Raw genomic sequence first — 23,819 nt, forward strand, 5'->3', positions numbered from 1 at the left:
AATGTAACAGACACACCGCGTTTCACACGCGCGTGCAAGCAGAGTGCACACGCATATTTACACAGAGCACACGGCCACACAGAATACAGACAATGTAACCCCCACAGAGGACACGTGTAGACACAAGACAGGTGTGCAATGCCCCTGCGGGTGCACGAACACACACAGCGCCACACAGTCACCAGCCCCTACTCCTAGCGGGAGAGGGGAGGGGGGAATGGAATGGAGTGGGGGATGCTGATTGACTCCAGCGCCACTCACGTCCCTGCCTCCCCCGTCTCAGGGCGCTGCTGGAGTCACGTGCGGGTTTGTCATTTCCCCCCCCCCCCCCGCTCCTGCCTCTCGCTGATTGGCTGAGTGTTTCCTCTGTGCTCTCAGCTCATTGGTGAGTGGCGCCCTCAGTCCCCGCCGGGCCCTCCCCGGCGTTAGATTTCCGGGGGAGCGAAGGGGAAGTGTCGGTCTCGCACCGGAAGTTGTCCTCGCTCGCGCCCCGGCCGTTGCCCGTCGCGCTCCGTGTCCGTTGCTGCCATGGCCGAGTTCGATCTGTTCGGCGCGCCGCCCGCCCAGCCGCCGGCCGCGGACAGCCCCGGCGTGGGGAACGGGGCGCTGAGCGGCGGCGAGGAGGACCCGGCCGCTGCCTTCCTGGCCCAGCAGGAGAGCGAGATCGCGGGCATCGAGAACGACGAGGGCTTCAGCATCCTGGAGAGCGGCGAGGTGCCGGCGGGGCTGCAGGGCCACGGCGGGCCCGCGCCGGGTAGGGCCCATCTTCCGGCTCCGCGGGGGGGGGGCGATTCCCGCCGGGCCGGGGCCTCGGTGCTGGGCGGCTCGTGGGTCTCCGGCGCGCCTGGGCCGAGCCGCGTCCGGCCCTTCCCTGGTGGCCGGGCCAGGGGCGCCCTCCACAGCCCTCAAACGGGCCGCTCTGTAGCGGAGCTTGAGACGTGGCACCCGGGAGCCGGGGCCAGCCCAAGCCACCCCAGCCCCGTGGCGCAGGGCATGTGGCTTCTCGGGGGGGCTCCGACATCTTCAGTTCTCTGGGCCTCTTCATCTCTTCCGTGGTAGCCCTGGTTGCATTGGAGTAGCCGAGGGCCGAAGGAGGGCGACCGCTGTTACATCCCGCTAGCTACGGCGGGAGCTTCCTAATTGCCCATCCAATTCTCTAGCGGAACGGATAAACCCTGTGTTTGGCTAATAACCTCACTCCCCGGATTAGAGTGACAGTGGTTGCAACGTGTCTGGCTTCGTGTAGTGGTTGTACACTGCATGCATCGGCATCGTTGATAAAGCAGAATTTCACAGGGAAAAGTAGTCTGTAGGCAGAGGCCCTGTCCTGAAAAAATGTCTGTTTTAGCCCTTCACTTCAGTATGTTGCACTGTTTTTCATATTCTCCTCTCTCCTGCAAGTGTTGAAAATAGTACCTTTTTAAAATTACTAAATCAATGAAGTTTAGCAATTACAAATTAAACTGAATATTGTAAATTTCTGGTTTGCTAGTATTGCTTTAAAATGAATAGTGAATTCTGCTTAATATTTTAAGAATATCTTAACTTTCCTTATCTTGCAAAACAAATTCTTCAGTGCTTTACCTATAGCTTAATAACAGTACTTTCTCCATCAATTTGTGATTGGGTTGAAAGAACCATTATTAGCCTCAGTTTATGGACTTGCAAACCAAAATATTTGCTGCTTAAAACAACATGATGGTCCTGTATGGTATTTAACACTTCAGTCTTAATTTTGTGAATCTTTAGCTTTACTCTAACTGGTCAGGATTCTTGACACAGAAATAGACCAATGTACCATGGATCTTGGAACCCTGAGATTAGCTGAAGGATGCATAGAAGTTGCAGGCTTGATGTCACTAAATTAATAACCTTCTATAAAGTTGAAAAGATTTAACGGAGGAAGCTCTGATACTATGACAAGCTCCAGTATTACCTCCAATACTGGAGTTGCACCTCCAGGTTTAGTTGTACATTCTTCTTTAAATGAGAAGTGGAGGCTTTGAACCAGATGTAGAAAAGAGCAGTTCCTGTTGAGCACTTATGAAAATCTGGCCATTTCATTTAGGTGCACAAACAGAAGCTGATGAGCTTGTCTGAAAAATGTAGATGAGACTGACTGACCCAGTATATACTATCCTTTCCACCAAGGACAAGCTAAGCTCTGAAGCATTTGTGAGCGCCTCTTTCAGTATGGTGTTTTTTAGCCACTGGGCTAATATTTAATTTATGTAGCCTTCAGTCATTGTTTCTTAGTAACCTTTGTACCTCTTTCTAACTTAGAAAAATTGCCTTTGCATAATACATGCTGCTTTTTCTTCAAGGAAAGGTGCTCTTTGTATTTCTTAGCAAGCTAAAATTTGTTCACATATTAGGTATATTGAGTATGTTGGTCTTACACATTTCTCCATGTATGTATGCAGTGTAGCTCTGTGTCAGTCTCAGGATAGTAGAGAGACAAGGTGGGAGAGGTTATGGTGAGAGACAAGCTTTTGAGCCACACAGAGTTCTTCAGGTGACCACCTTCTCACCAACAGATGTTGGTCCAATAAAAGAGATTACCTTGCCCACCTTGTGTCTATTTTTCTCCATTACATTTTTATGGATACTCCAACTCTGCTAGACTTGCTACTTGTTTCCATATTTTAAGTTGAATAACGTAATTCCTTTTTTTTTTAAGTACTTGATGGATTAAAACATCTCAAATATACAGAAACAGGATTTTTTTTATAGCTTTGAAGTTGGAGATTTACTGAATGATCAAGTTTGCTTTTTTCCTATCTCGTATAGTCCCTTAACTGAACACTTGTACTCTGAAGACACTGTAGAGTCTAGCTGGGATGACTAGGTGGACTGGAAGAGCATGAGACTTCCAAACGTAAAGCGTCCATGGTGCTTACTATTCCATTAAGGGCTACTTCTAAGGTAGTCACGGATGCAGCCCTTCTTTGTCAGTATTCCTAATGGAGCATAAACTCTTCTGTGTAGAGTATTCTAACAACTTTCTACTAGGGATGTTTACATGGGAGTAACTTCCTGAGCTCTGGTGTTTTCTATTTCCTGCCCCAAGTCCATCCTGCTCTGATAGCTGTTAGTGCATGTATAGATGAGCGACTTCACGGAGCACTCCGACTTCAACCAGGAATAAGCAGCAGATGAATTTATAAGGAGCATGCACTTTGTTTTTTATCATGAAGTCTTTGGTAACCCACTTGATGTAAGCATAGATTTTAATGTCTTAGAATGAGTAGATCTCTAAATGACATACAGCCGTAACTTCTTCCCAGCCTAAGTGACTTCTTTAAAAAGCAAGAAACAGTTTCTTTATTTTTACAGAAAAGTACTTCCTCTATGGGAAGCTTCCTCATGTCCCCTACAGTCTTTCCTGTCTCCAGCAGAGCAACTCTGAAATAAATAGATCTAAAGTCAGCCTCTGCTCCACATCCATAGTGTGGCCATCTCACTGTTATGATTCCTTCTCTAATACAGAGAACCTGCTGAACCTTCCAAAATTAATTTGGCTTGACATGGAAACTCTAATATTTTAGTAAGCTTCTCTTTTGAAATGACAAATTCACATTTCTGACATCCATATAGAAAAAACAAAATTCTGTTGCTAATAGATTCTAGAGCAAATGAGTAGACCAGAGGATTATAAAATAGAACTTCATATTTTAGCTGGGAATATTGGTCATTCAGTTCCACTTGAATTAAATGTAAATAGGTGTTCTTTCCCCAAAATCCAGTACAGAAGGCTGACTTTCAATGTGAGCTGCTGTAATTAGTTCTGATGATGCCAAGAATTTGAACCTTCCTACTGACCTGCTTCTCTGGGAGGTGAGGTTACTCGGAAACCTTAGTTCCATCTCTGACTATAAAATTGCATAAAGGTTGCCACAAAAGGTGTATCAGGACAGCTGTCCAATTCTTCTTGGTGAGATGTAATAGTTTTGTACAATACACAATAGAAGTAATTAGCTAACTGCTTTTTGCACTGTGTAAATTTTAAATGCTTAAGCGCAGCAGCAGGGGATTTGTGGATTTACTTTTTTTAACTTTAACCATTTGAACTGCCTTATTTACAGATCATACCAAATAGGATGAGTTCTATGTAAGACACTGTATTACCAGAGTAAAATCTGACTTTATATAATAGTCATGAAATGAAGTTATAGGTACCTCCACTGGAAATAACAAACTACAGTGTAAGAGATTATGCAGTGAAAAGTAATTACCAGCTTCAGCTTGGGTGTTTGTGAAAGGATATGCTGGAGCAGCTTGTAAGTGTGCTTTTAAATAATAACGCAGTGTTCAGCTGTCTGCTCAGGCATGTGAAAGAAATTCCACTTTAGTGTTGTGGTGTTCAGTTAAAAATCAAACCAGTGGAAAGGTGGAACATTACAAGATTTCTCAAGACACGGGACAAGTGTAAAAATGGAGCCATATCAAACTTCTGACCAATTTTGACCCTTGTTATGTCTCTTGTTAGGCAGGCCTATGCCTATTTTTCTGTGTGGAATTGTACAATCCACACCACTCTCTCCCTGGTTCCCCAGGTCACAGCATCCCCATCTACTAGTTGTTCCCACAGCTAGGCCAACTGGGTGTTGGTCCCTGCTTTAGACTTCCTCTGTCATAGGAACATAACAGGGAAAGGGTTAAAGCAACAAAAGGATTCACTGTTATAATTTGAGCACTGGCAGCTGAACTGCAGTAACTGCCTGGTTATCTGTGGAAAGCTCCAGCGAGAATTAACCTTTAGTTTTCCATAGAGCAAGCTACTCCTCATAAGTTGATGTCTCCTGTCTTCCAAGGTTGCAAAGACCTTCCAGTACAACAAAGGGTAAAGACTTGCTTTTTTTTAAGTACAGTTCAGGTTATGAAAATAAACTGCCTGGATATTGATCTTAACTTCTATAGCAAGAAAACTGCATCAACATGTCAGCATGTTTTTTCTTTCCATAAGAGACACTATGGAAACCAACACCAGGCTAAGCTATATTGGTGCTCATGCATAAGGTTGCGTTTTAGTTGTGGAATCCATGACTTCCAGAGGCCTCTGACTTCAGCCAGCCTCAGCTGGGAGCTGCAGGGTCCCCTGCTGCCTGTGGAGGCAGGGAGCTGTGGGGTACCCCAGGTGGCAGGAGCCCCTGGATGATAGGGGCCCTGCAGCTGGGAGCTGCTGTAGGGGGGGGACCCTGTAGTTCTGGGCCCTCATGTGTGCTGGGGGCCCCTGTAGCTCCCAGCCCATGGCAGATGTCCAGGCTCCCCATTTTGTCATGAATATTTTTAGTAAAAGTCAGGGGCAGGTCATGGGCATCTGTGAATTTTTCATTATTGCCCATAACCTGTCAATCACTTACTAGAAATATCCATGACCAAAATCTTAGCCTTACTCATGTACAGTGCATTCCAAAACCGTTGCTACTCAGTTAATGGGAGAGTAGTAAATATAATGTGATTACTTGCAGAGTTGGGCAAACTGCTTACTGGTGTGCCCTACTGTGGATGTCAGTGGTGTCTAAACAAGGCTATGTGGGCACTCTCTGGTTGCTAATCTTCTTTCCAATCACTTTCACAGGGAGTTGGACTACCCCATTACTGTTCTTCTAGTGTGAAGTGACTATTCTGGAACTGTTGCATAATGATGTGGCTTGAAGTTGGTGGAATGCTTAATTTGGGCAGTAAATTGTATGCTTATCTTCAGGCTGCAAGGCAATGTAAGGTGGCTGTTCCTGTATGATAGGTTGTAATTCTGATATAGCTTGCAGGGTGCTTAAGGGGGTGCTTAACACACACCCTTTTTTGTCTGCAGAAGCAACTGCAAATAACGCTTTAGACTTGTATCAGAGGGGTAGCCGTGTTAGTCTGAGTCTGTAAAAAGCAACAGAGGGTCCTGTGGCACCTTTGAGACTTCCGTTAGTCTCAAAGGTGCCACAGGACCCTCTGTTGCTTTAGACTTGGTTTTTCTGAACTTAGACTATCTTTTGCAATTGTAAAGTTAAACTACAGTGTGCACTATACTACTGTAGGAGTGTGTATATTACACACACACTCCTGCTATTTGGGAGTGTCTGTGTAACCTCCCACCACGGCCTCTGTAAACATTTGGAAGAGGAGGGGGCCAGCCGTAGACTTCCGGCTGCCCTCTTATGAGTTGAGGGTTGTATTTGAAAACCTGGTAAGAGTTAATGGGATCTGAAGGGTAACTCACTGTTCTCTGGGGAGAGAGCAGGGTCTGGAATCTACTTGGTAGACCCTTTGCTTGCAGTTATCTTTAGTAGCAGGAAAAAAAGGCATAACTGAAATTGGAAGTTTGTGGGGGCAGAGAAAGCAGAAGGTTTCAGGTGGGCTCCCTCCTAAATGACTGACTGTGTGGCTGGGATACTTGAGTCTTCACTTCATTACCTCTTCCACAGGAGAGAATCTTGTGGAGTGGGTATTATGTTGCAGCCTACCAAGAATAAAGTGTCTTAAAAAAAAAAAAAACTGAGAAAAGAAATGGAGGCGCTAGTGGAAGCTTGTGTAGGTGGTGAGGTGGGATAGTCTTGATTTGGGCTGTTGTCTGGCTTGTTTGCTCTTCTGTTACTGCAACTTGTCAATGCTGGCTGAGATGAAGAAAGCTGGGGGGGAGGCGTGGAATAAAACAAAAATAAAGTGTTCCTAAGAGCATATCCCAAATGCACTATTTTGCAAGTGCATTTCCCAGTTTCCCCCTCCCCCACCCCATGACGATGAAGCTGATCTGGGGTTAATGCAAAGGTGTCACTGTTAGAGTGCAAGAGTCTCCGGGTGTTTGCTGAGCTGACCTTTTCTAGAATCTCTTAAACCTGCAAGCACCAGAAGTGTTAACCGGGCATTGGGTTACAGCTTGATGTCCATCACACTTGAGTAAACTTGTATGTTCTATTAACTAGTGTAATTTGCAAGGAAGGAAAAACAGTTCAACCATGTTAATTAGATAATATTTTTAAATGGGACATTGACCAAGTGGAAAGGCCCATCTCCAAAAGCTACTGTTCAGTGTTGTCTGTCCTTTAACTAGTCAGCCCTTGCGTTGACTTGCTGTAGTGAGGATAACATCCTCACTGCAGATAGTTTACCCAGCAATGCGCACTCCTAGGAAGGAGCCAGCCAGTTAATACTGTCAACAGAGTAGTCTGACAGCATGACCGCCAAGAGAACTGTCTAACATTAGGTGTATCAGCTGGGTAGGTTCCATTGTAGCCCTTCAAAGGAATTCCAGTCCTATAAATAGTGTCAAGTTTTCACAATCAAACGAATACATCTCAGAAGGGGAAATGAGATGGCGTCATTAAACAGAGCTTCTGAGCTCTCTGTGGCATAGTGCCCCTCTGTAGGGGGGATGAGCTCTAGCTCTTTCATACAGCTTGGGTAGGAAAACAGGTCTCGTGTGTTCCTACCACAGTTGCTAAATTCTGCCAATTACTTAGGCCTTGGCTACACTGGCGCTGTACAGCGCTGCAACTTGCTGCGCTCAAGGGTGTGAAAACGCCGTGCAGCGCTGTAAAGCACCAGTGTAATCAGTGCTCGCAGTGTTGCTCGCTCACAGCGTTGCACGCTATTCCCCTCGGAGAGGTGGAGTACTTGCAGCGCTGCGAGAGAGCTCTCTCAGCGCTGGCGGCACGACTACACTTGCACTTCACAGGCCTTAGGGTAACATGGTGGTGACTTCTCTTGGCTTTTTTTAAAACATTTAAACAACTATTTCAGCTTTCTTAAGGAATTTGTCAGAAAATGAAACCCTTGTTCTGCTACTTCTGTTTAAATTATTAATTTAAACATTAGGCAAGAAGTGTCTTCAATTTCCTAATTCCACTAGGTTTTTCTTTTCTGATGATGCACATACTACCATCTCTCATAAGAGTGGTCTCTGTCACCTGCAAAATCTAGTTAAGGGAACTCTTTTAGAAGTACACTAGACAGGAAGGTTCAGATAACTGTAAAAAGTTTTACTCAGAAAAACTGGGTAGCAGACTAACTTGTTTAAAGGACAGGAAACTTGAAGTTGCCACCTAGTCTCCTCACCTGCCCTCTTCTTGAGTGGGTTGCCTCAGTACTGGTGGAGTTTCAAATCCCTAAACTTGTAGAAATCTTGGGTTCTATGCAAATCTTGTGAATACCTGTTAGAAGCCATGGCCATCTGCAGAATTACTGTATGTCATCCTGGGTTCCTGGCGGCACTGCCATGGTCCCTGCGGGCACTGCTTTCCTAAGTTGGCAGCAAGCCCTGGGGGTGTGTGAAGAATAGGATGGTTTGCTGATGTAGGTAACCCCTGTCCCTTTTTCAGAAGGACAGCGAGTGGCTGTAGTACCCTTCCCTTCCTGAATGTGTAGAGACCCAGTTGAACAGCTTTCATATGAAAGGACTTCATCATCCTCTTGCTAGGAGAGCATGCCACAGAATCACTTCATGTGCTGTGGGGCTTCCCTGTGTAATGAAGGGGAACGCTTAGTTTAATAGATTAAGAGATTGGAGTGGGGATTAGAACAGGTATTCAAAAGAGTAACCCCGCAAGGAAAGGAGTATTCAAGGCAGCTGCAATTAAGAGTAATGGAACAAAAGTTGGAAAAATGTTAAATCTGAGCTGTATGTGTGAAGTCTTGAGTATAGTGTTTGACACATTGGACAGTGCTGTGGAAAACCACCCTGATTAGTCAGGGATGGGCTAAATTAAGAGCACTGCACTGAACACTTTGGAAGTAATTGGATTAAATACTAATTGTCGCTAGGGCATGACAAAGCTGAGTGGGAGTTGATGTCATGAGTCCATGCCAGTTAGTGCTAATAGTATGTAGTTTTGTGTCCATAATTGAGCATGGTGTCATACTAAAGAGAAACACGATGAAATTGGTTCTGAACTGTTGTCCGTGAAGAGATCCTTGATCTACCAATTGGGCCTTACCTTGGGGTATCTGGAGCCCTACGTGAAGAGCCTTTGACTCTTTTAAACTGCCCCATGTGAAGACCTAGCCTTAACTCTCAAATGTACAAATCAGATTTGAGCTGCCCCAGAGGCTGGGCTGGGATAGCAAACATTAGAGACATTTCCTTGCTTTGCTTGTGCTCTTCTAGATGCCTGTTTATTGCAATCTGAATTAAAATACACCTTTACCTCGATATAACGCTGTCCTCGGGAGCCAAAAAATCTTACCGCGTTTATAGGTGAAACCACGTTATATCGAACTTGCTTTGATCCACTGGAGTGCGCAGCCCTGCCCTGCCCCACCCCACCCCCGGAGCACTGCTTTACCACGTTCTATCCAAATTTGTGTTATATCGGGTCGCATTATATCGGAGTAGAGGTATTTTCTCCCTAAGTCTCCTTTCAGGACCTGTTTTCCCCCCCCCTCTTTAAGCTAGCCCTATATTTTCATTTGGCCTCTGTCTCTTTCCTAGCATATGCTGCTGACCTCTGAAATGTGCAGAAGAAATTCTTCAGGGCTCTTAAGACTCATTTCCTGCACTCTCTTCTATCTCCCCCAACCACATAGTGGGACATCTAAGAGAGTTCTCTTCCTCCCTAACTCCAGCCTCTCGGAGCTTCGAGTGTTTTTCTTCAGGCTTTGCCACTGTCTTCTACAGCCCACATCCACTAACATTTAATTGACTGTGGGGTTCATTTGTTAAATCTCAAAATGCATTGCATACCAGAGTGTCAGATCTCCACCTTGCTGTAACAGTCTCAGCTTGGAGACATTAGGTCCCTCAAGGTGCCAGTATGCACAACAGGATTGGTTACTGGAGGTTCTTCAGGATGCAATGGCCCAGGCAGTTCTTGTAGCCTGTCTGTCTAAATCTGCCACTGGCTCCAAAGCCACTGAGCGGCTTTGGTATTGTTCTTGGCTGATGGAAAGGCTTCCAGGCAGGATATATTTAAGCTTTTCTCCTAAGGAAAGCAGACAGACTCTTCATGTTTCCGGAGCAAAGGCTGTCTGCTGCACAACTCAGCTTTATTTGTACTGGGCCCAAGGCTGGCAAGCAGACACTTATTCCAAACCGCTGATACTGAATTATGCAAACACTCTACCTGAATAAAGTTGCAATAAGAGAATGCTTGGCTTCTAGTACCGCTTCTATTTTAGTGCTTTTGTGTTGGCTTGTGGTGAATATTGGTACCGTATACAGAAAAGGTAATGATGGTATGCATGGATGAGATGGGGATCAGTATGCTGACTTTGTATTCCCGTCGCAAATTTTGAGAAGCTCAAAGAACTAACATGCAGAAAGTAACTTACTACCATTTTCACTGCTTTCTAATGCTAAGAGGATTGCTTTACAATGTCTAGGCACAAAAATAGTTCTGAAATGCAACGGTGCATGTACATCCTTCTTGGGGACATTCTGTTCATAGTTCTAGTCAGCAATATTAACTAATGTATAGTATTGAAATTCATCTGCAGAGGCCATCTGTTTCTGCAACAGTGTAATTATACATAAAAACTGCAGTTTTCAATATATGCACTCAAAATGCTCCTCTCCATAGTATCTAGGTGATGTAGTGACCTTTAAAGTCTCTCTCTAATATACAATGACATCTTATAAAGCTACACTAAAAATGCTAAAATTGCAAAGTTGAGCATTCATAAGTTAAACTCCAGGTTTAAGGTTGCTTGTGCAACCTTAATTGGCTCTCTAATGCGTATGTAATTACATGATCACATGTTCCACAGGACCCCTGCCTTGTTAGCTCACTGAATGGTAGCTATTGAGAACAGAAATTCCTTGCAAAACTTGCATATTAAGGATCACATGAATCACCATACACACATTTCAACAACACTATAGCAAAACTTTAAGCAACTCCTTACCTCCTTTGTAATATCTTAGAACATCAGAATGGCAGTGCTGGGTCTCACCCATTGTCCGTCTAGCCCAGTATACTGTCTTCCGACAGTGGTTGGTGCCAGATGCTTGAGAGGGAATGGACAGGGCAATTTATCGATAGATCCATTTCCTGTCATCCAGTCCCAGTATCTGGCAGTCAGAGGTTTAGGGACAACCAGAGCATGGGGTTGTGTCCCTGACCATCTTGGCTAATAGCCATTGATTGGACCTATCCTCCATGAATTATTTAGTTATATATATTTTGGCTTTCACTCCATTCCTTGGCACAGAGTTCCACAGATTAACTGTGTGTGAAGAAATACTTTTTTTTTTTTTTTTTTAAACCTGCCTGTTAATTCCATTGGAATTGATTCCTGAAATTAACTTATGTGAAGGGATCAATAATACTTCCTTATTCAATTTCTCCACACCAGTCATGATTTTATAGACCTCTCTCCTATTCCCCCCACTAGTCTTTTTTTTTTCCTTCCCCTCCCCTAAACTGAACAGTCCCGGTCTTTTTAATCTCTTCTCATATGGAAGCTGTTCCAGACCTCTAATCACTTTGTTTATCCTCAGTACCTTTTCCGATTCTAATTTTGGAGATGAGGCTATTTTCTGTCTTATTGAGCTGAGGGGTGAAAACGTTCTCTTCTATCCCTTTCCTAAGGGTTCCTAACCTTTTTTTGACTGTTGCTGCACATTGAGCAGATGTTTACAGAGAACTATTGACAATCACTCTAAAATATCTTTCCTGAGTGGCAACGGCTAATTTAGACCCTGTCATTTTGTATGTATAGTTGGGAGTACATTGCATTTATCCACACTGAATTTCATCTGCCGTTTTGCAAGATCCCTTTGTAACTCATCCTAGTCAGCTTTGGACTTAACTGTCTTGAGTAATTTTGTATTGTCTGCAAATGTTACAACCAATGAGCCTAATCCTATTTATTAAGGCTTAGGTATTGTGATTTAAATTTTTGCTCCAAGACCTGTCTAACCTACAGTCACCATTACCTTACAGATGCTGTTGATGGGGTGATGAATGGAGAGCTCTATCAGGTAATGAAAGGATATCTATCTTGAACAATAAAAACCTGTTGAGTGAAATTAGAATACAGTCTGTCTCCTCTTACGCGGGGGTTCTGTTCCGTGGTCAGCACACAAAGCGAAAACCGCATATAGTCAAAATTCCATGGAGTTCAATGGCCCGCACTACAGGAACAGTAGTAAAATTGTTTTTCTCGGTTTTGCCAACTGCGTAAAGCTGAAATTGTGCATGTTAAATGCGCGTAAGATGCGACAGACCTGTACCTCCTAAATGTTAAGTGTGTTCTCAAAAGCTGTTTCTAGCCTCTTCCAGTAGGGTTACTCATAGGTTAACCATCTTAATCTAAATAGAAATGTTCCCTGTTGTTTGCCTTTTTACTAGACTTAAATCTCCTGACTTATTAATGAAGGGAAAAACTAATCTAGTCTCTAATCTTGTAATACTCCTGTGAGATTCCATAGCTGCCAGGCAATTAGAGTACCTTCCCATCTTTGGGTGGAAGACAAATTACAGCAAAAATCCATGTTGACATCATATTTTAATTGGTAACATGCCTTCCTCTGGGAAGACTGCCATGTACTCAGGTCCCATGTTAGGACTTGAGTTGATACTTAAGGCTGGCACTGCGTTACTAGATGTGATGTGCTTCGACTAACAAGTTTAATCATGGTCAGCATTGACTAGGCACAAGCTAAAGATTCTGTGGTGTTCCATAAAGAGCAGGGGAGAATCATTTGGGCAGAATTCAGTGTTTTGTTTTATAACTTAAATGCTTAAACAATTAAAATTTTCACAGTTGTGGGGACTTATGGGGTGTGTGTCAGACAATTATTTAATGACCATAGATGTTGAGATTCAACAAGTTAAAGCTTGATCACCATTAAAACACTGACATCACATGTCAAAATATGCAAAGTAAATATCCTTAGAAAATGTTACTTGAGAATTTTAGTTTTTCTTTGTCCATCTATTAACTTCAGTTATCAATGAAAACATTTGTCAATTTGTGTGTATGTATATCTGTTTACCAATATTTGCTTATTACAAATCCAGTCCTTCTAAGCCTAGAGAACACTTGACAAGACACAAGTATCTTAACATTAAACAGTTCCTTATAACATAAAATCCAGTCTGTATCGTATGCTCGCTGCATTATCCAATCCAAACTCCTTATGTTTACTATGCTTTAAAATAGTTTGGGTGACAGCTGTGAGCAGAGTTCTGAACCACTAGCCAAATAGTCCATTACTGTCCAGTAGATGAGAATTATAATGGACACCGCTTTATCAAGTGGCAAAGCAGAACAGATATTGCTAAGACTCTCTCCTAAATAGGGACAGTAGTGTATGTGGCTGGCTAAACCACTCCACAAAACCGCTTTAAAAAGTCTCTGGTACAGGTTTGATAAGAATGTTCTAAGTCTACTTAAACTTCATTGTAACCTAAAATTGTCTTGGTGGTTAATTTCAAATGTCCAAGTTGTTGATGCTGTTGCTTCATGGGGCAAAGGATTTGTGAGATGACCCTGTTCAGATGAGCGGTTGGCCTTTGGTCTAGCCACTTCAGTTTCTGCCACTTCCATCCTAGGTGAACACTCCATTTCTCAATGTTGCTTGAGGCTCCAAAGCAAATGTAGAACTGATCTCTGGACTTTTTTTTTTTTTTTTTTTTTTTTATTGTGTCTGGCAGTGGGAAAGCTAAAATACTAACCGGCCTTTATGTGCAACGTGGCTGAGATGCAAAATGAGATCTCGTGAGTCCTAATTCTAGCACTATCACTCACTGTACCCTTGGAAGGAATTTTTTCCCCCTTGTGTACAATGGGAACACCACCCAGGTATAGAGGATGAATGGTATTTGCGGAGCTTTGAACATGTTAATTAACTTCTCTTAGCAAGAAAAGCAGCCAAGGAAACTTCACTAATTGCTTGTTTATCCTCTTTAGTCATGCCCCCCCCCCCCCCGCCATGCCCAACCCCTTGTCCAAACTCCATTTTGATCAAAGCAGTCAATAGATCCTTGTCCACCGTAATTTTGTAATTAACTGTACAAATATCTTCTCCCTAGCCTAAGATTGTAGCTGCTTTCTCCAGTAAAGCACTAATCCTACTGCAAACCTCTCCTTGCTAGTTACCCTTGTTCATAATCCACTAGAAGCATCTGTTGCAGGCATGCCCTGTTAGAAACACCCAAGAATAGCCTTCTCAAGTGCTAAGGCACACGTTACATTTGTGTTTAGGGTATTTAAAATAGTGTTCATATTCTTGTATGAGACTTTCCAATTATTTCCTCTTTTTAAGGAGAGCAATGGGCCAACAGACTGCTATGCCGCTATTTCACATGTGGATCGACTGCAGTCAGAACCAGAGAGTATCCGTAAATGGAGAGAGGAGCAAAAGGAACGCCTAGAAGTCCTTGGTAAGGAAAAGCATGAGGTTTCTGTCTCTCTGCAGGGCTTGCTGTTCAAATTCTACCTTGATTCCTTCATACAAGAGTTGAATTTTTAAGTTTCACTTGCCTATCTGCCATCTTAAATTCTTAACCCTCAGTTCTTCTTGTTGACAAACATGCTATAAAGTGTGGTTTATATAGGTTAGCTAAACATGGACCACCCCCTTGCTGTCTCTCTTGGGGTCTGTTGCTGGATCAAATTTCATAAGGCGTTCAATGAAGCTAACACATCTTGGTGACCTGCCTCGTGTTTTAACGGGTGTCAAAAGAAAAACAAATCCAGTCTCCCTTCTGCCAGCAAGAAATGGTGGTGAGCATAGTGCCAGTCACCTCTCATTACCATTTACTCTATTTGCCCAGTCTTTAATAGAGCACTGAAGTCATTTATTACCAAAAGGATCTTAGCGGTTGGTTTAAAACTAGTTAAACAAAATGATGTATCAACTAGTGACCTGTCAACTGACTGAGGAATTCCTTCCAAGCGATGTGAATGCTATCACCTAGGCATGCAAAGAATCTACAGGCAGGTCAACCTGGCCAGCTTCTCACTTCAAGCAGGGGAGAATGTGTTATACTTCATGAGATACCAGGAGCGCTACTGAAGTCAGTGTTGTAGCAACCCTTGCCTTCAGTGGGATAATATCATTGCTTTTTCTGCACTACTTGTTGGGGTGGATGGAGTTGCCTTATCTGAAAGATAAGTGTGTGCCTCTTTTAGGCTTTTTGCAAGTACCAGGGCCCCAGAGTTTGCTTCACTGGGCATTGAAGAGGTATTTGACTTAAGGAACGCTGTTAGCAGCATAGAGAGATAAAAGGGGCTCACCCCCTCACTGCCTGGCTGGCACTATTCTCCTCTGCCTTGGCTGCTTGCCAGAAGTATGGCTAGCAACCAGGTTTTTGAGAACCTAGTTTAGGAAAGTGACAAGTACCATCTTGGTTTTTAAAGTGGCCTGCTAATGTAATTGTTCTCTTCAGTAGATACCGACCAGATGAAAGCCCCTGGCACGTTCACTGAACTTGCTCTTCTAAATTCTAAGCCCCACAAAGATCTATAGTGACCAGCTTCTGCTTCACTGATGCCCAATAAGTACCATTCTGGTGCTGGTACAGCTGACGCAGGAGAAGTTGGGGAAATGCATTAGGCAAGACAACTGCATTACTTTATACCCTTTGGGGAAATACTTTATCAAAAGAAGTAAATGCAGTAATCAGCCAAACTGCATCCAGCTTCAGATTAGCTGTGTATGAGTAGACTTGTTGGGAGCATGGGGAATAGAGTTTAGCTAGTCTGCAAATAGGATTAATATAAGGCTATCGCATGTGGCCACTCTTGCAGCATGCCTTCACTAGCCTGGCTCAGTAGCACAAGGTACTCCTTCCTTGAAGGGTTCTGTGGTGTGGAGATGTCAAGGGAGATGCCTAACATCTTTACACTTCCCTTGTCTGATCAGATTTGGTCACAGTACCGTTTAACTGGTGCACCATTTTAATCATCACATGAGGTTCCTGGGTCTCAAACACTGTAAGACCCCCAAAATGCATGACGTTGGCTTACGAGCCGTGTTACGGTGTCTCTTAAATCTTCAGATGCTAACTCTCGAAAGCAGGAAGCAGAATGGAAAGAGAAGGCGATAAAGGAGTTGGAAGAATGGTATGCAAGGCAAGATGAACAACTACAGAAAACAAAAGTCAACAACAGGTAAGGATTTTCTGTAGCTCTTCGGAATGGTTGAAGTTTGTGGAAGGAATCGAAACGTAGCCAGAGTGCTGTTGGCATCTTGTATACTTGTCTATATCCATTGTCCGACTAAAGATACACCAGTGCTTTTGGACCACCAGTGAAACGGGCCTTCTTATTCAGTAAGAGATCGATTTGTGAAAGTGGTTCTTAGTTGTAAGTGGGTTTCTTCATCTTATCCGAGATCTTATGGTAAGTTCCAGGAGGATGTTCTTGGTACCTGGAGATGTGACCTTACACTAGGCCACATTAAGCATCAGTGTAGTTAGAGCCAGCATAATTAGCAAAGGTAAAAATTTTAACTTGTGCTGAAGGGTCTGCTCAACCTCGCTGGCAAGAACATCTTTGGCTTTCCCACAATAACCTCTCAATACCTCGGCACCCCCACAGGACAGGTTAAACAAATCCCAACAATTAATCATCTTGTTCTTGACAACTGGGTGGGTAGAGACTCCATTATTCCATTTGATAATGGAAGGTGTCAATACCCAAGTGAGGGGTGACCTCCTATCCTAGATAACATTCTAGTGACAGGATTCATGGTGGTGTGGCAGACTGGCCCAAAATCTGACTCTCTGATTATAATTCTGACCTCTTGAATTTGTAGCCATGTTCTAAAGGCTGGAGCAGGGAGATGAGTCTTAAAGCTGGGAGCAGAACCCAGCACTGACTTGCTGTAAACCTGGCCAGTAATTCTTAACCTCTCTGTTTCTCTCTGCCTATGTGTTGCGTGCCTCAGGGTGCACGTGACCAGGATTCATCGCTGAATCTGGTCCATCATTAGCTTCCCTGGTTTGGGCCAGGTACTGACTGGGAATGAGACATGAATGCTGATCCGTAATCCCTTCTTGGCTGCTGAACAATGCTAAATAAAGTCATTACTATGGTCTTAACCTGACTTCTTAATTTTTAAAATGAATATAGAATAAACATCTCATACCAGCCAATGATTTGCCCACTAGATAGCAAAACTATGTTGGAAGTACAGGGACTTGTCAAATGGTCCACTTGGTCTCTTTAAACTTGGGAGTTTCCTGGGGCAACTCCCTCATTGGAAGGGGTCAGTCTAACTCCTTATCTCTCCCTGACCTAACCATTGCTCCCAGGGGAGAAGCCTCTGCATAATGGGAGCAAGAGAGGCAGGACTGGTCCTTTGAGGTGGAAGAGGAGCTGAAGCTCCCATGGGGTTGGGAAGAGTAATATTTTTGTACTAATCAAATGGTGGGCTTGGGACTTCCCCTCCAAACTCTGGCAACACCCCTACTCTTAATGTCTCATGCAAATGAAATTTCCACATCTTGTGGCTGAGGGTAGGAGTAACACATTTCTGGGTAGACTGACAGTGAAGTTCAGAATGTCATCAAAAGCCTCTCGTTTAGCTCAGTCCTGGAGTTCAGGTACTGTTAAACCATCAGATGACTGATGTGAACTGCTTGTAACTGGGGGATGAGCTCACAGTGTAGGAAGAGGCGTTCATTCCCCTCCTCCATTGTGGTAATGGTGAACTCGGAAGAGCATTGGCCGAAATGGGTGTGATTGACAGTCTTTACAGCCTTGGGATGGCTCTTCTGTAAGACTTCCAAGTGGAAAAGTAGTAACTGTCAATGATCCCAAACAGGTCTCCAAGATGGTGGATGTACATGCTGAAGTGTGGGGTGGTTAAAAATCTGATTTAAATTTTTTTAATTAAACTAAGGTTAGGCCCTAACATAGATCTAGTAAAAGTAATTTAAATACAAAAATCTAGAACCTATTTGCCAGGTTTTAAAGAGTCAAATCACTGAGCTGGTGGAAGTCACTGGCTGAGCACTTGAAACCAGAATCTGTTGAAGTGCGGCATCAGCAGTTGTCTTTTGCAGGTGCGGAGAGACCAAACTGAAAAGAAATATTCTATTAGTTCAGTGCAAGGACTAGTTCATTCAAAGTTAAGAAACCAATTGAGAGTTGAAAAAGCAGGAAAGTTTGTTTATCTTCCGATCTATGAATAAAAACTAGATGTGCAAGGGTCTACTAGCTCTAAAATCTCAAAGGGCCTGGTGACTAGAAATAGTTCATGGACTACAAATACCTCCTGTTTAATAAATAAGTTTGAAATGCAAACGTTTTGATTAGGCTTTTTGATGGTTTTTCTTATGTTAGCAAACTTCAGGTAGTTTTATTTAGTAAAAAATGCTGTTTTTGTGCACTTCTAATTATTTTTGAATTTCCATCTAGATAGAGCTTGACACGTCACAAGTAATTTTCTTAATCTAGTATATTATCGGTGATACATTTTTTTAAAAAAATGTATTATGTTAAACTATATAGTTGCTTCTATAAAGATGTATAGATGCATTATATTCTCAGTACTTGCCACAGAAAGCACCAAATCTAGTCTAAAGGCTATAATTTAGCCATCAAAATGTTTTAATGGCCACCAACCAATGAGAATCCACCTTTGGGACTCACAGAGCAGCAAAAAAATAAAAGCTTTAGAAAGCATGACCTGTGAGGGAAGGCCAGAAAAAGGGCATGTTTAGTCTTGAAGACTTTCTGGGTGGGAGAGAATCTAGTAGCAGTTCTCGGCTGTTAAGGACTGTTAAAAAGAGGATGGTGATCAGTTCTCCATGTTTACACGTATAACTTTGTCCTACCTTTGGTAATCAGCTGCAAGGGAGATTTAAGTTGACTACCCTTACAGTTCAAAAGTAGTTAAGTATTGGAATTGGCTCCCAAGGGAATCCCCATCCCCATCATTGAAGGTTTTAAGAACAGATTGGACAAATATCTGTCAGGGATGGTCTGTGTTTACTTGGTCTTTCCTCAGTGCAGGGGGCTGGACTAGATGACCCCTCAAGGTCACTTCCAGCCCTACATGTCCATGATTCTATGAAAATAATTAAAGTACAAATGAAAACAATTAAATTCACTTAAAGTTTCCTTCTGATTTTAAACAGCTTTGATTTAAATGAGTCCACCCAGATGATCTAACTTCCTGAACTAGCTGTCTACCGCTAGGTATCTCAAAGCTTGTCAAGATGTTCCTCCATGGGGAAACCTTGATGCAGAACATGCAACTGAATATTAGTCACTTTCCAGCTCAGCGTATTTCTTCTAACTACAGATTCAGTCTGATGGGGTGTATAGTTTAATACCGTTCTCTTGTTTTACCTAACCTGTCTTCCGCTATATTCTCTGCTTCTCATCCTTCTCTCTTTTCTCCTACCTGCTTGCCTTCCTCTTGGACTACTTGCTGCCTAGGGTGGCAGATGAAGCTTTCTACAAACAACCCTTCGCTGACATGATTGGTTATGTGTATGTTGCTTAACTACTAATTGTCTGTCTGTCTGATCCTCTTTGTATCCTTCAGAGACAGTTAACATTCTATTTGGTGACTACATTAAACAGAGTATTTGGAGTCCAGTGTCAAAGGCTGATGGGGGTATATATAGTAGTTCTTCCTACAATACAGCTTGGTATTTGAGCTGCAATACTGAAGTGAAATGTCACCTTGATCTGTAGAGGGTCACCTGAGACCTCCTGGATGCCACTTGTACTAACCCATGCAGCATGCATACCACCAATAATACACTGCTGGTAAAGCATAATACCAGCTAAATGACAGCAAGACTAAACTCTGCTTCCAGGCCAGTGGAAGCTTGGCTGCACACTAAGGTGTATTATGAGCACAGAGGTAACAAACCTCTCTGGTGTTGGTGCTTTCTCACACAGATGCTGCTTTTGGCCCTAACCACCTCTACAGACAAGATGCTAAATAGGAAAGTTGCTTTTCTATGAACTAACACTTGAGGCTGGAAGGCTTGATTTGAGGGAGGTATAAAAGGATTTAATTTGCCTGTCCAAGGTGCTGAGCACTTAGAGTGCCTGTCGAAGTCAGCGAGAACATCAGATGCTCAGCACCTCTGAAAATCAGGCCAGTTCTTTAGTGCTTAACTCCGTGCACTCAACTATGGAAAAAGTAGGCCTTAATATGCAATCGGGGTGGTGGGGAGGAAGTTAGGATTGTTTGCCCAGTTTCATCTGTGTATTATTCCCATTTGGGTAATCTCCCAAAGGATAGAGTGGTGACAGCTCCATTACATGCAGCATATGAAACCAGACAGCCAGAACATGGGAGAACAATGCTGTGTGTGCAGACAGACAAGTAAGCCCATGGGCCTTTCAATCTAGCTCTGCTTTTGGAAGCGAAAGCCCTGGTCTCCAACCCCAAGGAATGGATGGGTATTTTCGCTAATGGATTTAAGGATTACAATGCGGCTTTTTTGGCTTGTTCATATGCTTTAATTTCTTCCTTTACGTTTATAGACTTGAATTCAAAGATGACCATTTCAGATACTAAAGCCCCTTTTAAAGGTGTACTGGTGAGAACAGTAGTATGGCTTTGTCTGAGGGAATTCAGATTGAAGTTCCAGTGTGGAATTGATGACTAACTGTAGGTGGATGTAAGCCGAGACTTGTGAAATGCTGGATTTACAGGTGGTGGTTGATCTTGTTCCGAAGTTTCCACTGAAAGCCGTGGCGTTAAAGCACTTGTTTCCTGTACCAGTCTCCATGTAGCCAATGCGAAAGGAAACGTGCCGTGTAACGGCTGCAGACTAAAACTGGCAGCATGTTTCCTGACTGTAGACTGAACTGCTAGTGCATGTCCGGCTAGCTTATCATCTGCATTAAGCTCATTCTCATTTTCTATATCTGACTTAAACTTTCTCTCCTTGTTTCTTTTCTTCTCTTCACCTTTAAGCACAAACATAAACCATCCTTGCTACAGCCTAGAACAGTTAAGTAAAAAATCTTCACTGCCCCCCTTAAGTGTCTTGTCACATGAAGTAGCAGTGTTGTAGTGACCCTTGTCTTCAGTGGTGTTTGTACTCAAATCATCCCTGGGCCCAGCGCTGCCCCTTCCCTTCCATAGGATGATCACGGTCATTGCTTTCTCTGTACTGCTTGTTGGAGTAGATGGATTTGGTTTGATTTCTCTCAAAGTGCTTACTGCCCTCGCCCTTATGCGGCTACCAGGGACCCACAATTTGCTTAATCCAGGCATCGAAGGGTTACATGTGCCTTGGAGCAATGCTGCTGGCAGCACAGGGATGCCAAAAGGATAACGCTGATGCTTATGGTTTGCTAACCCACATGTTGGAAAGAATTCCCTGAGTACATCTGGGATAAAAGAAGGGGAACGGTTATCCTTTTAGCTGAACTCTGTGTAACCCTCCCCTTTGCCAAAACGTGCCTCGTAAGTCTATAGCAGACGCAAGCATGGGAGCTATGACTTAAATTCCTCTTTGATCCACGCTGCTTCTCTACACCATTGGGAACCATCAGCACACAGTTTTACGATGGCCTGCACGCCTTGGAGTATCTGTAAACCAAATGGAAGTTATTCCTCCATCTTGCACTTCAGTAGATGGTAAACTTCCAGTTGGCAAATATCCAAAGCAAACTGATAAGAGTTGAAGGCTTAAAAACAATAGTTAATGTACCAAGGCATTGCTTTAAATTAAATGCCTACGTCAGAGTGCCTGAAACTTTCACTTGTGTGCGTACTTAGGCCACGATTGAATAACTACGCTTAAACCAAACACCTGTATTCCAACATTTTACACAGCAATTTTCTGCACTGCTTGTGCATAGCAGATTACTGCAACCTGTTCATCTCCAAGGTTGGGGTAGGGGAGCTTAACAAGCCTTAATGTTCTCAAGCAGCTGTCAGGTTACGTTCTCCTATGAAACGTGTAAAATTGAACCACAGTCTATGGAGGGAAAGGAGTGGCTTCTGGGGGGTGTACAGATCCGACATTAACATGTAGTATTGCATTGCTTCTAGGGCAGCTGAAGAAGCCTTTGTGAATGATGTGGAAGAAACTTCCCCAGGCACAGAGTGGGAACGTGTGGCTCGGCTGTGTGACTTTAATCCCAAGTCTAGTAAGCAGGCAAAAGATGTGTCCCGCATGCGCTCCATCCTTATTTCACTCAAGCAGGCTCCGCTGGTTCGCTGAAGGAAAAGCACAATGGAAACACTACAAATGCAATATCTTAACCTTACTCAGAGAAGCTGTGTTTGCAGTAATTGGATTAATTATGTTTAAATGTGGTTTTTTTGTTTTTTTTGTTTTTTTTTGGACCAAACCTCATGAAGTATCTAGAGTTGATCATTGTTTGTGATTGCATGTTCTTCCTCATGTTTCCTTCCTCTGTCCCAAATGGGAGGAGAGAACCTCCAGAACTGTAGTCTCTCTGTACTCTTGTGCACTGAGATGTCACTTTCAACTGTACTGATATTAAAGGTCTGTTAAACAGTTACATGTGTCCTCTTTCATAGACAGAAGTAGCTTCCCCACCTTCCCTTCTAGAGGAGACCTTTTCAATCCAGATAGTGTCCAGGAGCAAACTTCTAGCCTCATTATAGTGGCAGCTGAAGAAAATCTAAAGCACTAGTCTCACCCAGTGTGGGTGGAATTAGTGATGTGACAGACGGCTGTGCAGGAGAACATCCACCTTGCTGCCTGATGGCAATGACTGCACTTTAAAGCCCCCTATGGCTCTAATCTCAAGAAGTTAAGAACCTCCCTGCAATTGCCAGTTGAAACTGATTTGGGAACATTAGCTCCATCCTGGCTCATGGCTAACTACCATGCCAGATGGAAGCTCCGGGGGAAAGGTACAGCTATAGAGCCATGCTGCCCACAGACAATCTGCTGATCTAACATTGAAGCCCCTGCCTATTTTCCCTTCCTGCCCCTTCAGAGACAGCTGCTTGCCAGCAATAGGGAAAGGGCAGGCTGGTAGGCTTGTTCTTCATGCTTCTGTGTCCTGTAGGCACAGCTGGGGTGGCTGAGGAAAGGGAGTGAGGGGGTGACCTTACCAGGGTGGTGGTAGGATAAGGGCATTAAACATTGAAGTGTGCAGATACTGTGGGGGTGGGGAGAATAATGATCTATGGAAAAGCACTTGTCAGTTGTGTTGAGTGCCCCTAGTTTGTGTGATAGGTAGAGCAAGAGCTTATCACTGCATCAAGTCCCTCTTGTTTGCCTTTTGGAAGAAAATTTTCAATTGCTCCCTAAGAGTGCCCAAATGTAGATGATAAAAGGGGCAGGGTGGAGAATCTGTCATTCACCTTAAGCATATACACTTGATTCATTCATACTGTTCTGTCTCTGCCAGGATGTCTGGATCTACCGCAACTGCCAACCATGTTCGCTTCCTTATGTGGAAGTGATTACTGAGAGCTCAAGCTAGTGCTGGTTCTTTCCACTGCCTTGTAGAACAGCTGGAAGGCAAGTGAACTAGGTCGTGGTGGTAGCTAAGTACAGGTGCGCTCAACCAATGCCCTTCTGTTAGGAGAAGGGAGGTTCATGGGGCAAGCAGAAAAAGTGAGACACAAGAGAGGCTAATGCTTAATCTCTTTATTAAGCAATTAAAAAAAAAAAAAACTTTAAAGTCCATGTGTTTTCATTTAAAACTTCATTTTGAATATCCAGGCAATGGGTCTGTTACAAAGTACAGCTCTGGCACAGTACCAGTTCATGCAACTTCACAACTGAAATGTGAACTATCCAGCCAACAACTAAAAGTTTAACAAGTACCCAGAAACCTAAAGTATAATTACAATAAGCAGTAGGATGATAACTGGTGTGAATGAGTAAATCCACTCATCTTGCTCAGTATAAGTGAGCAATCCTAAACCCATTTTCAACGGTGTTGCTATATAGAAACAGTGTGGGGTAAAA

General features: G+C 43.4%; 1 protein-coding gene across 4 annotated transcripts; it reads left to right on the plus strand.

Annotated features, from left to right (window-relative positions):
• Window positions 1-434: 434 nt before the first annotated feature.
• CLTA (clathrin light chain A) lies at window positions 435-22,392 on the plus strand. Of its 4 annotated transcripts, XM_034773867.1 has the most exons (7): window positions 435-754; window positions 11,874-11,911; window positions 14,201-14,318; window positions 15,939-16,050; window positions 19,330-19,383; window positions 20,831-20,866; window positions 21,917-22,392. In XM_034773867.1, the coding sequence occupies exons 1-7, from the start codon at window positions 529-531 to the stop codon at window positions 22,086-22,088; spliced, it is 756 nt and encodes a 251-aa protein (XP_034629758.1). In that variant the 5' UTR covers window positions 435-528; the 3' UTR covers window positions 22,089-22,392. The 4 variants fall into 4 exon arrangements, with proteins under 4 accessions (XP_034629758.1, XP_034629759.1, XP_034629760.1 ...); XM_034773868.1 differs by lacking the exon at window positions 20,831-20,866 and having other exon boundaries at window positions 436-754; XM_034773869.1 differs by lacking the exon at window positions 19,330-19,383 and having other exon boundaries at window positions 436-754.
• The last annotated feature ends 1,427 nt before the right edge of the window (window positions 22,393-23,819 follow it).

This window comes from Trachemys scripta, chromosome 6 (assembly GCF_013100865.1).
Source record: "Trachemys scripta elegans isolate TJP31775 chromosome 6, CAS_Tse_1.0, whole genome shotgun sequence".
NCBI lineage: Eukaryota > Metazoa > Chordata > Testudines > Emydidae > Trachemys > Trachemys scripta.